Source organism: Anas acuta, chromosome 4 (genome assembly GCF_963932015.1).
Source record: "Anas acuta chromosome 4, bAnaAcu1.1, whole genome shotgun sequence".
NCBI lineage: Eukaryota > Metazoa > Chordata > Aves > Anseriformes > Anatidae > Anas > Anas acuta.
Genome location: NC_088982.1, coordinates 56,439,410 through 56,457,965, shown reverse-complemented (window position 1 = coordinate 56,457,965; position 18,556 = coordinate 56,439,410). Strand labels below are relative to the sequence as shown.

At 38.9% G+C, this 18,556-nt stretch overlaps 1 protein-coding gene across 6 annotated transcripts in view; it reads right to left on the bottom strand.

Moving 5' to 3' along the window:
• Window positions 1-18,556, bottom strand: part of SNX25 (sorting nexin 25) — an 81,804-nt gene that overhangs the window by 26,614 nt on the left and 36,634 nt on the right. For all 6 annotated transcript variants that reach the window (XM_068681406.1, XM_068681405.1, XM_068681404.1 and 3 more), the window contains exons 6-8: window positions 15,849-15,919; window positions 7,333-7,523; window positions 110-241 (exon numbers count right to left, since the gene is read on the bottom strand). In XM_068681406.1, coding sequence (XP_068537507.1) covers window positions 110-241; window positions 7,333-7,523; window positions 15,849-15,919 — 394 coding nt within the window. The remainder of the gene's footprint in view (window positions 1-109; window positions 242-7,332; window positions 7,524-15,848; window positions 15,920-18,556) is intronic.

Sequence of the window (18,556 nt, the reverse complement as noted above, 5' to 3'; positions counted from 1 at the left end):
ACCTAACAAATCAAAGCTACCTAAATTGCTCAGTACCCACCCCACGGTACTGCCATTTTACAAACAAGAAGCTAATGTCCAGGACACGTGGGCTTGCAAATTTTCCCACCTTGTTAGCACTCTTCAGGCACTCCACAGACTCCCAAAGACCAATCAAAGCCATCTTGTCCATCCTTTCCATATAGACTCGAAAGTGCTCTCGGTATGAAGGATTGGCCAAAATTTCTTCAAACTGAAGAATCTGAAGAAAAGAAAAACAAGTGTAAAACTTAGGAAAATACCCGACTGGCACTCAACAGCAACTCTTCATCATTGATGCACACTACTCAGGCAACTCAGGATAACTCAGGCAACAAAACTAAGTTTCTGAGGTGAACTTCCCAAGAACTTGAAGTCTTCCCCCTACCTGCCCACAGGTTTTAGCTGTATACACACAAAAAACAAACCAGAAGTGGTTTGCTCATCTGCTCTGAAAGATTTACATTCTTTCTTTGCCCACAATATCAATTCTGTGGATTCTGAGAAAGGCAAATGTAAGCCACCACCCCTTAATTTTAAGAAAGAACAATGAGCTTTCTTCCCAAGTCAACTCCCCAGTTTTCATGCCAAAAAGCAACACCTATCTCAACCCAATGGGAGGTCTGTACATGCAACAATTCAGTCTTTCCAGTTTCAAAGTGACATTCTTAGGCAAGTCTGTCTTCAGAAGGCCCAGAATAATCCTGAAATACCTTTTCCTCACATCATTATATGAACAATACTTCAATTACTCACAGCCACTAAATCTCAAATTAATGTCTTCACAAAAACATTTCTTCCAAGATGTTCTTTCAAATTTTGAAAACTCATTTCAAATGTGCAGATGTATTTACCACAGACCTCAGTTTCTCACTGTATTCCTAGAACATTTATGTTCATCAACATTATTTTGAAGTCATTAAAATATATAACATAAAATATGTAACAGACACAGCACAACCCAAGCAGCTCATCTCATTTCTTGGCATCACATTCGACTGGTCAGCTTCTGCATCACACATCCCCTGCAACACGAACCTTTTTCAGATAAAACTATGTTCTTTTTTCCGAGCCCAAAGACTTTGTTCAATCTTGTATTAGAATTCATACAAGTTAATATTTATAAAATAAATAATTTATGTTTCCAACAGATTCAAACTACTCTAATTCCTTCATATTACTCTTACCAGTACTTACTTATGCCATCTGTACTTTATACCAGCAATTATTTTACATTTTATTCTAAAATAAAAAATAGGCTCCTCAAATGTCTATCCCCTATGTCTAATTATTATTTTTTTCCTATGTTGTCACAAGAATATTTTTTATCTACCTGAATGTTCACATTGCATAAGCTAACACTTTAGATCAACCACAATGTAGATTTAGAGTATTTTGCTTCCAGGGTTTAAAAAAAAAAAAAAGTGTCAACTTGGAATTTATGCTTTTTATTTCAGCACAGCATCCTGGTGCACTGAGACTCAGCATCTGATTCAGTCTAATAAATGAGATGATAATGTCTTTTCTCAACTTCTGCTAAGAACTTGTGTTAAGGCACAGCATTGCTCCTTGACATAACACATCCATTCAGAGGACAGTAAAGGAGTTCTTGCAATTGCTTTGCCTACTACAGTCAGGAATTATTTTAATCCCCTTGTCTCCAAACATAAAGCAAGGTCTAACTCCTTGCCTTTACCTCTCAAGCTTCTTCCCATTTCTTACAGGGAAAATCTCCTCAACTGATGTGCCCACAGAGCACTATGCATCCCAGAAACACATGGACTAAATTCAACTGCACAGACCTTCTACAGTTAAAGAAGTGTTGTTTCTTAAAAACAATATTAAAGAAAAAAAGTGAGTACAAAGAATTTACAAGATAAACGCATCTACCCTGCTGCCAGATATGGTTCAACATTTTCTTTCCAAAAGGTATGACTACATTGCAAAGGTCTGAGGTGACATTTGAAGTCATTCATGAAATTAAATTGCCAAAACTGCAACATCCAACATTCCCATGAGGCAGAGGAGCCAAGCTGAAAGAGGGCCAATCTATTTTTTGCTTGATTCAAACAAACAGCAGCACCAGCAGTTTCCACACCACAGGCCATACAGCTTCGAGGTGTATCTCAATTACATTTTGTTACCCTGGCAGCTAGGGTGTTAGGTGGCCAGCTCCATTCAACAGAGTGATGACAGAAATTGAGAAGCATCTATCAGAGATACAGACAGGAAAAAGTACAGGCTCTGATATGCTGCATCGGACTCCTCTTCCTGAGATGAAAACAAAGAGGGTTTAAGATGAGCAGAAAAGGAAATGAAACCCAGATTTCCCATGCCCAAACAAATGCTGTAGCCAATGAAACCTTAGATTAAGAAACCATTATCCCTTTCTCCTCCTCTACTATTCTTGTGAATCCAGGCCTTTTCCTTCTTTGATGAAAACTCCTGAAAACAAAGCATTTAGCCAGCAAAGTGAACAGATCTTCCCATATTGAACAAAATGAATATTTTGCACATCTCATGGCCACCAACCAACCAACACCTCTTTCTTTGTAAAGAAACGCAGGTCCCTGAACCCTGGGGCTAATGAATCTTAGCTTCTCGTGACTTTACATTTCACAGCTAAGACATTTTGGTCCTGAACAAGATAAATTCCAAGAGAGATTAAGATATAAATAATTTCTCTAACGTGGGTCTTCCAATAGCTAGTAATACAATTCCGGCCATGTATCAACATAACTCTCTGGAAAAGCCATGCATTTTCCTAAGCTTAACATCTGAGACCCAAACCACTGATTCAAATTTAAGAAACATTGTTTGCTGAAGTCAAGCTGCACATTCACATGCCCAATTACTGATACAAGTCATTTTTTTTAATAAGCCAAGCTAAAGAAGGCTCTTTAAAAACTGTAGCCAGCTATTTTTGGCTGAAACAGCTCCTCCAAATTTTGAGCAGCGCTTAAATAAATTCTGTTTGTCTCAGTTGAAAAGCTCATTTTCATCTTCAAAGTTCCTCAGTGGTAGTCACGTGCCATTCCTCCTCTGCATCCTTCACCATACCAATACCATCTGGACTTGGCTTGCTCTGAGCTTAAGAGCTCTTCAGGTACATGAATAAAACAAACATCTGTCCTTCAGAGTTCACTCCTTGAACATCCTCCCTGAACAACACAGAGACAGATTTGCTGAAACCAGGCTTACTGTAATAACAGAGAATGTCAGTCTGTGAAAAAGAGGAACATAGAGATGGCAATTCAAAGACTAGTCTGTGGTTTAGCTATTTTTGCTGTACATCATTGAACTCTATACTTCACTCTACAATTACCTTAAAGGAGGCTTAAAGTGATGGCACACGCCATTGCTTTTTGAGTGAGAGGTCACCGTGGTCTCTTTGCCTACCTTGGTAGGACCTTGGTATCCCCACAGAGGCTGCCAGCAAGGAGGACAGTTAACAAACAACGCTTCTTAAAAGCAACTGTGAGTAAGTGCTGGGCAGGGAGCAAGGTAAGTGCAGCCATCCCATCCCTCCCCTACTCCAGGGCTCACTGCACAGGCACACGATGGTACTGAAAGTGCTGGCACCTAACAGTGCTCTTAATCTTCTGCATGGTTACCTTGCAAACTATTTTAACAAAACGTAAAAAATGCACAGAAGAGCATTAATGCATCTTTTTCCCACAGAAATGAAACCTCACAAACTCTTTTTAGGCTTTTGCTTGTTTTAAAGCTAAATTACTCTGCAATCACCAAATAGATTACAAATGTTGGACTATAAGCCTTATTAAGAGGTCAGTGATAGCAAAGACAAAAGACTTGTTCAGGTTTGAAGCTGTAAAACATCCTAAGATGCATACGATCCAGGAAGGATTCTGCGGGATAGTCTTCCTTCTCTGATTTAAAGACCAAGATCCCGTGCTACTTTGTTATCCTCAGTGACTGATTTATGACTCAGTATCATCCTGGATTAGAGTATGAAGCATTAAGCTATGTTGGCACACGCACGTGCATTAGGGCATGTGTGCACCCTCAAATGTAATAGCCCGTTAGCAGATACAATCTTAGAATTACCAGCCTCAACAGCAACCCTTCGAGTCCTTTTAACTCAAGAGCAGCTTCTGCGTTGGTGGAAAAACAGCAGCTTTACAGCAGCCACATCCATTCCCTGCTCCAGCAGCAAAGTAACTAACATGCCACAGCTGGTGAAAGGCTTTGCCAAGTACTTGGAAGGGGTTAGAAGTGTATTTTCCAGCAGGTGTTTTGACCAGCATCCCCAACAAAGCAAACAGAACAATTTTGTTCCTGGACCTCTAAAGTACAGAGACCTGGTCTTGGCAGCTCCCTCAAGTCTTTCACTGGCTGGACAGTCACAACACCTCTCTGGAGACGAACATAAACCAACTATTTAATTTGGAAGGGCTCGTTTATGCACCAGTTATGGCACAGATGCAGTGTACCATATTCCTGTGCAACAGACCATGTTCCCATTCACTACAACCACATTTGCATATAATGAGTAACTCTAGCAGCTGATAACTGCTCCACAGAGTCGGATCAGGGGAATTCTGCTTCATATCGCAGTGAAAATCTGATCAATCACCAGTTAAGTCGGCATTTGTCCAAGGACTGTGGTGGCAGCAGGCTCTTCTGCAGAAGTTTCAGCCTAGTCCTTGATGGCAGAGTTAGGAACAGACTGCCTCTGTCTCGGAAAGCTTTCAGATGGTTTCTGGGTGGAATTTTCCTCGCTATTTCACAGCTAGTCAAGGATCAGATCGCTCAGAGCTCCTTTTACCACTGATGGTTCACAGAATGGCTACACTAAGGAGATACTGCAGATCCACACATCGAGCATCACAGATGCTGTGATTTGGATGTTGTACAGAACACAACAGACCAAACAAATCATTTGCTAAATGAACACAGACAAGAAGAACTCAATTAACTTACTGCAGTACTGTGCAGGTACAGTTTCCAAGAAAAAGAACTAAAACTGCACTGACCAGGAGCAGATTAGAAGAGATGATTTATATTTTACACTAATTAAAACTGCATTTTTTTCTGGAAGCAAATCTGACACCCAGGGCAGAGTATAAATTAGTATCAGAGCTAATGACGGAAATCAGATTCAGATGGTAGCTGGTTTTGTTTTGTTTTTTTTTGTTGTTTGTTTGTTTGGTTTGTTTTAAACATTTGGTTATAATTTACACATTAAGAATAACGAGCTAATTGAAACATGCAAAATCTATACAATCCCAAGACTTTTACATACTTATCGAAGAGAAAACCAACACTGTTGTTGAATTACCTTTTGCTGTGAAAGGAATTAAAAAAATATTTCAGATCACATCTTTTTTGTTTCTTTAATCTGTAACTGGAGAACGCTGACAGCTCCAAATAATCCATCTCCAAATTTAAGACCACAATGAGAACACACATTAAAGACTTACCAGCAATGCTATTACTGCCCTGCAACCACAAGGGGAAGCTTTCCGTAGGATGCAGAAATGCAACCAAAACACACGGTTAGGCCACTAGTCCATTTGTCCTTTGCTCAATTAGTACCAAAAACTCCCCAAAGTTACTAATGCATTCAAACTTCTGTACAACACTTACATAAAATAATAATTCAAACCCACTATCAGTAAATGCCTGTTTCTGACCTATTTCATATACGTTAAAAAAAGGCAAACTTGCAGTTTCTGCTGCACAAGCTGGCTACTCTGCAGGTTAAGCACTGGCCCAACAGCAAGCTGGCACACCCAGACTCTAAAGAGCAGTGATGGGTCTCCAGCAGCAGCATATCCACATTAGCTTATCTCCTAAACCCTTTTTGCTGTGAAAAGCCCAAGTATTTGATCAATACTGCCCACGTAGAAGGGACCAGCATGCAAAGGATCACTGGCAGCCTTGAAGAGCTCAGACAGCAGCTGCTGGAAAACAGGCAGTGGATGGGAAGAAATGCCAGTGGAGAAAGCCTCCCTTCCACAGCCCAGCCCTGGGCTTTCCTCTGTGCTCAGAGAAGACCATTGTGGCCTCTGTCTCTAATCCAGCTACCTTGAGCCTCTTTCCTCATCCCACAGAGTTAGGAATAACAGAACAAAGAAGCAAATTCCCTATTTACTACTTTGGAAGGTTCTAGGGTTTCTTTATAGAAGCGCATACAAACCTTAGAGCAGCACTAGATCCCATCATTTCCACCACCAGTACAGTAAACACCCCTACTCAATGCAGCTTTATTACCTGACCCTGAACAATTGTTTGTCAGCATATATCTACCCTGGAAGGTACGTAACATCTCAGCAGGCACTGAAAGGTGTCTACATGGCAGCATAAGCAGCCCATGCAGTTCTGCCACATGCTTCTCTTAGTCCTTTTCTCATTGGCACTACTGGCTACATTCAACTTGAGGAAACAGATCCAGGCTGCCTCGGCACACCATCTGAGGTCATGCTTTAAGGACAAATGAAAGGGGGAGGGAGCAGGGAAACAGCTCTCTTTCAGGTCACACAACAAAAAGAACATAAATATTGAGAAACACAAGAAAAAGTACAGAGATGTGTGCCACTAAGTTACAATTTTTATAAGGATGTAACAAAACTAAAAGATCCCTACATAAAGAAATAACTTTTTTTTTCTACCTATACAAAAAAGATAAAATCTTCTAATTGGAATACACAAATTGCTGTGTTTTGCCCAAAGGGGACAGAGTAAATTACACAAGGAAGCAACTAAACAAAGTTTAGCAAGGACAATTAGCCATGATTTTATTTTTGTAGCTGCTGACTAATACAACAGCAGTTATGTTTTTTTCAATCCCAGAGTAGAGTGATGTGGAGAATTAGCATTCAGTCAACAGCTCTAAAAGAGCTGTTCTGCAGCGACTGCCCTTAATTTTGCCAGTTGCCTTCCAGAAGTAAGTGTTTGCTTTTGAGTAACTCAGTATTACAAAACCTACAGGTATTTCCTACAGTAAATACAAGGAGGCAAAGAAACATTGCACGTATGTCGGTAATCTTTTTAGAAAGAAAGTTGCTACCCTGACCTTATCAACTCGCTGTATGCAATATGCCTGCAAAATCACACACGCTTATAAGCCACCTAATCCTTTGTGAAGTTCCACATTTAGCAATATTCCACCCCGAACCATCAGTAGTCTTCCCAGGCACTACAGTGTTTATTTCCCAAGATAAATAAAATATGCAGCAATTAATTTACACTTGGCTCCAGGGGGAAAGGAGGATTAACGACGGTGGGGTTAATACAAACTAACATGTTTACAATGACCTTCAGACAACATAAATGTTATTCAGTTCATACCTTCTGACTCTGAGGGGCACCACCTTCATCAGAAACGCCATCTTCCTGTTGATCATAAGCAGGCCCTCCCAGGAGCCTTATTCTCTTCTCACATTGCTTCTTTGCCACTGTCAGCTGATTAATATACCTCTTCACGTTGCGAGCTCTCAGCAGGTCAGCTTTCATTGCTGCAGTTTCTTTTCCTTTTGAATCTGAGAATACAGCAAACCAAAGACCATCTTTTGTAACACAAAAGCATCTTCTTACCAACGCTTCTGGGACCTGCGTGATCACTGCATTTGTCATTCAGGAATCAACTGTGCACGTGAGTACAGATGCTGTAAAGTCTGTATTTGAAACGATAATTTTGAAATATTTTCCTGTGATACCTCAAGTGCTTATATAAAACAGTTCAGGAAAAAATCCATATTCAAATGTCCATTGAATGCTGATCCCCCCCCAGCTCTCTTGCCATAGCTTGTTACAAGACACAGATCTAAAAGTTACTACAGGTCGTAATTGCATTAGGATGTTACCTGCAGCGATAGTGGAGCTGATAGTTTACGTACCTCACTGAATGAACATAACATTGACTACTTAGAGTCATGAGAGACTGGACTCAGTCTGCTCCAGCCCAGCATTTCATATTCCCATGCACCTGATTTGTAAATCTGAATTTCTTGAGCTTGATGCGAACAGTACAACAACCAAACTCTCCCTCAGGTAACATCTACTGAAGCCCAATCAAAATAGTGAGATGGCTAAGAAGAATCGTATCATGCCAGAGCAAGACTGAATGATAATGTGAAGTAGTAAAGCACATGAGAAAGACAGACAGCTGAATAAGACTTGGTAATAAAAGGTATGATGATTGTATATTCTACATTCCAGCTTCTTTAGTTAATCAATAGGGCCTTAAAAAAATAAAGGAGTAGATAAGATCCTACTGTGTTGAAATCATGCCTGTTTTATACCTGCAGGGTGAAATTGATTCATGTTTCTACACAAATTTTATTATACTTTTGTTCAATGAAAAAAATCCCGCTTTTGCAGACTGCAACTAGAGCTCTGTAGCAAAGTACCTGGCTTGTACTCAGTGCAGGATTAATTGACTGCTCAGAGATAAATGATAGAGATCTATTCTATGTTTTAAAACACCAAGCACCAGTAAAACAATGGGGATGAAAACAGCATTCTATTTCCAGAACACTTGCTGGAAAAGAACAACTGTACAGCTAGGTTTGTGAATGCATACATAGCAAAAGGAAATCTCTTTGGTATGACTTCAAACAGGTATTCGAAATACATTTCTAATACACTGAGGTATCTTTCAAGATTCTTTGCAACCTTTTATTTTCCCCTCGAAGCCATATATAAATACTGCATGTGACTCGAATTTTTTTCACTCATATACTGAAGGACAACTCAAGGTATACGGAGCTTCCTGAATGTAATATGAACACAGATATCCTCCCAAAACCTTTTAATGTATTTTTAATCTTACTTTATTCGCTGCATGTATTCATGTATGTTGGTATGGAAGCTTTCCGATTCAAGGACTGTTAGTGTTTTATTGGATAAGTATCATTTGCATCTGAGCTGCCATGTAATAGTGAACTACAGAGATAATATTCACTGAAGCAAAAGATAAAATGAGTTTACTGTGAAAAAAAATAAGCCATCTGTTTTCCTGGCATGTTATCTCCACAGGGAAGTCAATAGAGCATTTAATTTAGTGTTTCAGTTCCCTGACCAGAGGTACCAGTATTACTGAGAGAAAAGGAAAGGAGAACAACAAAAGGCAGGGAAAGACTGTAAGTACAAAACAGCTCTCCCCCTCAATGTAAAATATTGGAGATTAATACAAATATGTGAATGGCAGTTTAGAGTAGAAGATGAAGACCAAACACTTCCCCTCCTGTACCTGACTCCAAGATGGTTTCTGTAAGTTCACGCTTCTCAGAATAGGTTAAATTCTTTGGGTTCAAAATACATTCATACAGACAAGTGTAGATCTGACACCAAAACACTTTGCCCAGATCTGCCTCACCTCTCCTTTCAGCTACGATGCCCATAGGGTACACCCACACACTCGTCTCCTCTGTCTGAGCTGGGCTAATACATCTTGCTCCCTTATTCCTCTGCAGCTGTAGCTATTACTCCACTGAGCTGACTGATTCCTGGGGCTTGAAAACCCACACTTTCCAAAGGTTTGGAGTTGTAAGTAAGTAAGTAAGTAAGTAAATAAATAAATAAATACATAAATAAATAATAAAACATGCAGAAGTCATCATGTCTACTTCACTTTAAGTCTTATCATCCTGTGATTGCAGAAGGTGTCCAGGAAAGATTAACAAGCCCTGCGCCCCAACTGCTTCCTGTGATTAATTACTTTCTTAGCAAAGATCCTTGAAAAACATCTTTACACCCATAAAGAGCCACTCCACATCAGAAACACGTGGGGCAGAGAGATGAAGATCGCTCTGCCAGCCTGTTCCTGCGCCAGGAACAAAGGGGACTGCCTGGTCACCACAAAAGCCTGGCAGTGAAGTCCCTTTGCAAATAAAAACCAGGAGGCTCATGAGTGGCATTCCTGCCAATACTGTGCTAACGTGCTGCAGAACGAGACAGGCTGGATGCACAATAAACACTTAACATGACTTCCCTGTTCCACAGCAGGAAAATAAGCTAACAGAAATCAGGAGGCACAGTTTCGTGTAAGCTGGGGAAGGCCAGGAACATCTTTTGGTCTTTCAAGGTTTTTGAAAATGCTCTGATTTTCATATCTAAACTGTTGTGTTTTGTTTTGTTTTTTTCATATTAAGCCCTACCAAAAGGCATTTTAAGCTATGAAGCCAACTTTATTTTTAATGTATTCTTTCCTGACCCCATCACCAAAGTACTGAAGTACAAATAAGACCCTTTTTGCCATTTCTGAGAATCAGTATATAAGCTGTTCTCTACGTTCACGTACCATTGCATAAGCCAAATAAAACCAGAATGTTACAGAAGAGGCTTGCATTTACTTGCATACCCTTCAGTAAGCACCAACAAAGGAAAAAGAGGAACAGCTACATGCTACTAAGACAGACACTGTTCCATCACTGTGTAAAGATAGGAAATGCATCCTTTGAACACATTTTTTTTAACCACACTTTACAGCTTTTGGATAGACTGTTTTTCACTATTTCACTGAGGGCCTTGCTTTCAGAAGCACAACCTGCAAAGAACAAAAAGGAAGGTTCGCATTCTTCCTCCCTGTATAATTCAGCTGACACTGGAAAATATTAAAAATACAAATGGTCCAAGGTTCAGACTCCTTCCAGTAAGCTTAGGTCTCTTCTGTACGTGGGGGCCCAGAACTGGACAAAGTTACTCTAGGTGCAGCCTCACCAGTGCTAAGTAGAGGATTTGCTCCACATGTACATGCAAGCACAACTGCAGCTCTTTCAACACTGCCAACACGCTATGCAAAAATAATTGTGTATGCGTGTTTATTCCTGTGTGGAGGATGGGGGTGGTGGGAAGTCATCTAGGTTTGTCATAATTAAGTTGGATGGCACCTGTAATGAACTGGAATGCGGAAGTATCCATTTTACTTCATTCTAAATTATCACCTTGACAAAACCCACACATCACAACCCACTCAACAAAGTTAGTTTGGAATCTGAGTTTCTAAAAGAAAAGTCCCTCTCTACAGCTGAACACTGAAGCATCTTTCAGAGCTACAGTTCACAAAAAGTCTACCCCCAGACAGCTCTGTTTCTGTACAGGTCTTCAGCTCCACTTACAGAAGCAAGTATCTAGATGTATAGTGGGAATGCTCAGCTGGAGAAATCTACTGTAACACAGCAGACTTCTTCCTACAGAAATGACCACTTATTCAATCTGTCTCACAACGCCTGCTTGAAAAGGAACAATTTTCTCAACAGGAATGTTCTGTGGTCAATTACAGTGTGGTACCTAAAAAACAGTTCTATCCCATCATCCAAGGATGGTTGCTGCTCATGCTGTCACGTAAAAAGTGGAGGGCAAAGAAAAGTAGAGGGTAAGTCAAATAACTCCACTCAGTGTTGGAAACAGTCTGGTGTGACGTTTGCTTGGTTTTGGCCTAAGAAAAGTACATGCATTTAAGAGGGTTTGTCTGGTTTCTGTTTTTGTGTTGTTATTGTTACTGTTTTAAAAAGCATCTAGTGAAAAGGGGTCCCTGTAGGATCCTGTAATACAGCATCAGTGAGAGAAGAAACAAAGATCCGTCTGCTGAACATTAGAACTAGTGTAATTACATTACAACAAACATCAAACTACCGCAGCAACTTATTTTTGTAGTTAATTCATGATTGTCATTGAAACTTTTTCTTTTGAAAAATTAAGACCTAGTCTACCTTTCACAAGCTCAAGCCTTCTCCTACTCATGCCACAATTGCCTACAGATTGATCTTCTTAAAAAAACAGCTTTACTAGAATATGGTAAAAGAATTTTCAGATAAGCATTTGTAGTCTTTCGTAACATTAAAGATGTGACTTTTGTTAAAAAAAAAAAAATCCTAAAATTTAGCTCAAATTTCATTTGGTACTTCCAAGAGATCAATCCTTATCAAAAGACAAGGTGAAGAGAGGGTTGAGTTTTTGTTTTTCAGAAAGATGTACGAAGCTATTATTCTTCCAACCAGAGCACAGTCTGATTGTACAAAAGAGCACAGTCCAAAAATATCACTAGGAAGAAACAAGGATGAGTGAAAAGCAAGCCTCCTCCTCCAGTCACTGCTGGAATGACCCTGACAGTCTTAGAAGAAGGTATGTAGAAGGTCAGTTAGAAGAAATAAAGCAGATGCCTGTATGCTAAAAGATTCAGCAGTTTTGGGCAAGTGTAAATGAGGGAGGTAGTGCAGTGCCAGCATGCAAGATAACAGCTTCTATTTACAGTGGCCTGCACAACTCCAAAAATAAACTGTCAACACCTCTGCAAACATTAATGCTACACGTGGTTTCTTATCATTCGGCTTTAGCAATGACCAAAAGCAATTCTCATGGACACAGAAGTTATATCATCCATCCACAACAGGCATCATAGTCATAACCTCTCACATTATTTTGTCTCAGCCTTTTAAGACATTTGACTCTCTCAGGGAGTCAAATGCAAAACTTACTGCTTAAAATGAATCAGATGCTTTTGTACGTTTTCCTTTGCTCTTCTAGGCTCACATGCCAGAAGATTCAAGAGATAGAAATCTGAAAAGAAAAAAGACCCTATAACATGCCATTTTTCACTAGAAGACAATGATCTTCAGAAGTATTTAAAGGACTTTTTGCTCATATTAGAGGGCTTTAACAGCTTTAACAGTCTGTAACTCAGCCCTCAGGCTACTCACCCTTAAATAATATACAGCTGATCTTTTTTATAAACTAAAATTTTTTTGGCCAGTTTCAAGAGACTTAACTATGTCTCCTCACTCAACATCATGGGTACACACTACTGCTCAGGCACACTTGCTAGTCATGCACTTGCACAGCATCGGCTTTATTTGGATAGTAGCTAAGCACTCACTGCTGCAGAGTACTGGCTGCTCATGCTACACGACCTGCTTCACATGGTTGTTGCTGTACCTTTTCCTATGAAAAGCACTGCCCCAGGAAAGTCCCATGCCTCAAACTGATGGCAGTCAAGGCAATGTTTGTGTACATAGTATGCTATACTTGCTCTACTCTTGCACCCTGACACAGGATAGCAGGCTGGGCAGAGCCTGTTGTGGAATGGAGGTCAACACCCAGGCTACACTCTCACAACACAATTTTGCCATCAGCAAATGGGAATAGATTGTAAGACTATCTATCACCAGGATGGAATCAAAGCCAAGAGATGTCCATGACACGAAAGGCTGATTTACTAGCAGGGAAGGGAAGATGCTCATACACTGACCACCCACACTTACACAATTTACAGATATTCAGCAGGTATCGAGGGAACAGACTTTTAAAAAAAGGAAAATGGGACTGTGCAAACACTTTCATTTTGTATAAAGCTTCTGTTTAGTTATTCACTATGAAACCTAGCTGTTGCAGGGTAGTGGTATGATGTGGCATTAAGAAAGGCAAGTACAAAATGGTGACATTATTTATGTGGTGGTGCATTCTAGAAGCATTCAAACATATTTTGTAATCCGCACAGAGGTGTGTTAGCTCTCTGCATGTGTATTTTTATTCTCAAGGAAAGCAGCACAGCTTTTTTTTTTCCTTAAACTTTTCTTCCTAAAATTCAGATTCATTATCACATCAGGAAAAATGTTCCTACCTCCTTCAAGAAAAAACAAGACACAAAAACCCTTCAGGATTAGATTTGAGCCTGCTACAGATTGATGGTTCCTCTTAAAGTTTACTATATAGAAACTGAGACTAAAAATTTTGGTAGATGAAAGCCCTAGTGGAGAAACTGAAAGATGAGAAATCTGCCTTAAGTGCGTGTGAATTATAATAGGACTGTATGGTAGGGCAGTGCTAAACATAATGTTCAACACACATCAAACAAAACACATCACCACTTTCTTCAGGCACACTATTTATAGAAAGGTTCTTTTGGAAGGGACCTTCAAAGGCCATTGAGTCCAACTGCCTGACCACTTCAGGGCTAACCAAAAGTTAAAGAATATTATTAAGGGCGTTATCCACATGCCTCTTGAACACTGATAAGGCATGGAGCATCAACCACCTCACTAGGAAGCTTGTTCCAGTGTTTAACCACCCCCACAGCAGAGAATTTTTTCCTAATATCTCACATAGTCTAATATCCAGTGTTGAATAATCATTAGGTGTTTAATAAATAAAATGACTAACCTCTATAGCCCCGCTAGCTAAAAAAGCCAGCAGCAGTCATCTGTCATCAGCTGAGCTCTTAAATCACATACAAGTTTGCCACAGGACTAAACTAATAATGAAAGTCAATACCCAAACACAACACTTCAGTGCATCAGCTAGTGAAATTTTACCTGTATTAAAAAAAGAAAAAAATCCAAAAGAAAATTCAAGAGGCCATAAAAATGCAGAACCATCTTCACCACAGAATAAAAGAAACTAGGTCTACTCTGGCAGAATGAATAGCACTAGCCTTTTCATATCCATTCTGGAGAGTCAGGCACTTGTAGCTTCAGAAAAACCTCTTCTGTTCACAGTTTAGAACAGTGGATAGTTGAGTGGATAAACTCCAGTGAGACAGAGAAGAGCATCAGTAATTAATTGTAGGAACCTAAACTGCATAAAAATATTCCCTAAATCAATTCTTGTCACAACAAAGACTAATGATAGCACAAATGGAAATATAGGCTTAGCAAGATTGATTGCTTTTGTTAACTCTACTCAGTTAACTTTCGTTTCATTTTATTATTTTATGAAGCCATCTTTCCATTAAATTAACTTTCATCTAAAAAACGTCAGTATTTCTCTTTCTGTAATGTACGCTTGAGCAAAAACTGTTTACTTTTACCTCAGTTTGGCAAGCCAATATATCCTAAAGGAACATACATCTAGTTCTATTTTAGGATGTAAAAGAAACATGTATCAGCATTGACAAACCCTGTACTTTCAGAAATTTAAGCACCAAAATAAAGTACCAAACTCTTCAGACTGAAAATTATTGCGCCCCCCACCAATAAGGGGTGCTTATTTTCTCTGTTTCAGCATTTTTTATTACACCTGAATCACTTTCAGAAGTGATTCAGGTGTAATAAAAAAAAGAACTTTCAAAGTTCTTTTTTAAAAAGAACTTTGAAATAAAAAAAAGAACTTTCAAAGAACTAAAAGCAAGACCTTTTAGATGTGTTTACAAGCAAATCAACTTATATTGACCACTGCTTTTTATAGTGGTTTTGTATACCTTAAATTATCTGTCCAAGCAAAAATTTGGTTTGATACCTTTGCCATCAATATAATCTGTTGAAAACATACCACAGTTCTGATACATTGTGAGAAATATATCACAAAAATGAGTATATAAACTAAATGTAAGTACAAATGTAAAATGCAAGTGCTTGTGTATTTCAAAAGGCAGCAGTTGCCAAAACAGTGCAGAAGGATTTAAGAGCACTCTGTGTTACAACACAAAAACATAATACAAGGAAGAGTCAAAATAAAGTCTGACTGACAATTATGCTGCATCATTCCTTATTCTGTGTTTTGAAAGGAGAATAGACAGACTTCAGAAAATGGATTGTATTAAAAAGAAAGATTCTTAGCATAAGAATCTGCAGTGCCAGAAATCCAAGATGCAAAATGTTCTGAAAATAAAAGCATCAGATATGACCTTTCGACTCAATCCATCAGCTTAGCTGAAGGTAGTGGTGGGAAGGGTGGGGGAAAAATACTAACACCACAGAAGTGTGGAGAAGAATCAGACAAATGAAACAGAATTGAAATACTAAAAGCATAGCATTCTTCAAATCTGTCCCAAAATCCCCCACAAACTGATTGCATATGTATTTCTGGAGTTCAAATAGATTTCCAAAATGAAAACAACAGATGTGACCAGTACCAAAATGGATTCTTACCTTTCTGCTTCTTCACTTGGGGAAAATTGCTGATTGTGGTTGCCTGAACTATTTCCACTACAATCTGATACCTAGTTTTAAAAACAGTAGGGGATAAGGGCACAGGAGGAAGAGAGAAGAAAAAAAAAACTTGATGTTAATATTTTATTTATTTATTTTTATAATGTGTTCTTCAAAGTACAGCATACTTAAGAATCCATAAAATACAAAACACCTCATCTGGAAACTGAGCCATTTCGCAGTACATATGCATTCTGAGAAGCAGTGCACACAGAGAGTAGAGCAGGGAAAAAGCTTGTCTTGAAACAAAAGGAAAACTTCTAGCTAATAATAGTAGTGCCCACTGCTCTTAACTGCTGCCACAGTACAGCTAATACCATTCAGCGAACACAACGTGAAGGCATGCTCCTGAACCCAAGAAGTAAATCTAAATGTCCTGTAGGAAACTAGGATGGGGTTTCAGTTCAAGACCAACGAGCTGTCTGTTAAGGTCCCACCTAACACATGCAATAAATACACAGTGCAAATGTGACTTTGGGCCGCCAGGCCACCACCCTCTCTCCCTGCAGGTTTGCTCTGAATATCTAGCTGCCACTCACCCCACGATGCTGGGTGAGTAAACAGCTTTGGAGTTTTTAAATGTCATGGATTAATTTTACTTTCAAAAAGTGAGCAGTATATGACAAACTCGACCAGTCACAGGCCCACGTGCACATTACTGCTAACTTCCCACTCTGATCTCCTCCCTCTGTTCTCTGTCTTGTTCATTTCTTTCCCTCATATCTTGAGTAAAAGATGATGTGCGACACCAGAGATAATGGTCTCTTGCCATGAATCATATAGTGACCTTTGGCTGCTATACTAATAAATAACTGATAAAATATATAATGCTGAAATTTAAAGCAGAATGAAAACTATATACTAGTTATTTCCTTATTGCTATTTACTCTGTGATGTTAACTCATCAAGTCTCATCTCCAGTTTTCTTCTGATATCCAAGTGAATTTGTTTCATACCCCTTGTGCAGAATTCAGCTTTTCTTCCTCATTTGTAGCAGCCTTCCAATTATCCATGCTAACTTAAATCGGAGGGGAAATGAAGGTGAAATTTCACCATACAACTCTCTGCTCTTGCAAGAAATAGGGACAACACATTTTGTGGAAACTTGATAAAAAAAAAGAATTAAACTCTGCCTCATTTCATTACAACAATGAAGTTAAACATTAGAAGGGGGGGATTTGAATGAAGTTCGTAGATAACCATACAGCATTCCCTGGTATTCGTTTGGAAAATACATAAACCAAAGACAAATTTTCAAAAAGCAAAGGTATGAATGAAAAAAATTAAAAAACAGCTCCTCAAAAAACTCAGCAAATGACTTCTTAAGAAAACAAACATCAGCTCTCCAAATGTTCCTTATAAGAATTGAAGGGATGTTACCACAAATAAAGAAAAATTCTGATAAGAGCTTAAATTACCAAAATTTAGAGGCCCAGTAAAGATATTAAAGAGCTGTGAATTCAAAACGGTCTCCAAATTAATGATAAATAGTTATTGTATCACTTAAATAAGTTCCAAAAATAAAATCCACGCAAGCAATACAGAAAATCAATGCAGTATTTCTTCAAGGCAATGCTTCCAACCAAGGAGATAAAATAAGATTCAGAAAATCCTGGTACTGTTGATAGCCGTTTTGGGCAAGCCATTTGCAAGGCAGAAAGCTGGCACACCTGTTTACAAGGACGTCCACCACACACAGCCTCCCACTCCTTTCTGATCTCCTGGCCACAAAACCCTTCACTCATAGGTTCATCGTGATTCAAGTAGGTTTCTGAGAATTCTTCCCTATACCAATAACAAATACCTGGTTCTGATCACAAGAGATTAGCAAAACTCTGCTAATGAAATCAGCCTGAAAAGATGCCTGCTGGGACTCCTGTGCTGTAACGTCACCTGCACATATCAGAGGGCACCCAGGAGCTTGAGCTCACAGACTGTTTGATTCAACAACACATTTTATGTTTATTTTACTAAATAGGCAGTAATTAAATCCATCTTTAAAGATAAAGCATGGCAGGGATGTTTGAAAGAAATATTGAGTTTCCCAGCAACTGTAGAGCCTTGGGATAAATTTCCTCAAGGCTAAGCCTACACAGAAAATTGTTCCTACTTAAATCTGTTCTTTATCAAGATGTTACGTGGCAACATTAGGAGTAATAGAAAGAGGCTGAACATTCATAAATGCCATGTACCAGCTTAGAACAGGTGCTGAAAAATGATTTTCAAGTAAAACCAGGAAAGAGAATTTTTGATCAATAGAATACCATTACCCAGAATAGACAGGTTTCCCAGCTAGATACTAAGTACAATGTGCCAGTAATTTATTTATTGTAGGAAGAGAACTGGAAGCATCCTTCTCATTCCCATTACTCCAGCAGAATCTAACCATGTTCCTCTATGCTAAATGCACTATACCTTATTTAGTTGCTCTGAAATGCATGATTTAATTCTTAAGTTGCCCTGTGTAGAGTCAGGAGTTGGACTTGGAGATCTTTGTGGGTCCCTTTCAATATTCAGTTTTTAAGTGATTCTCTTTAATTCCTTCCTTATAGATTTTTCCTGTGCTTCATTGTTGTGAATTACAATCCAAAATATTAATTTGTTCATATAAAATACAATTTATTTTGTTCATCAATATAGAGACCACT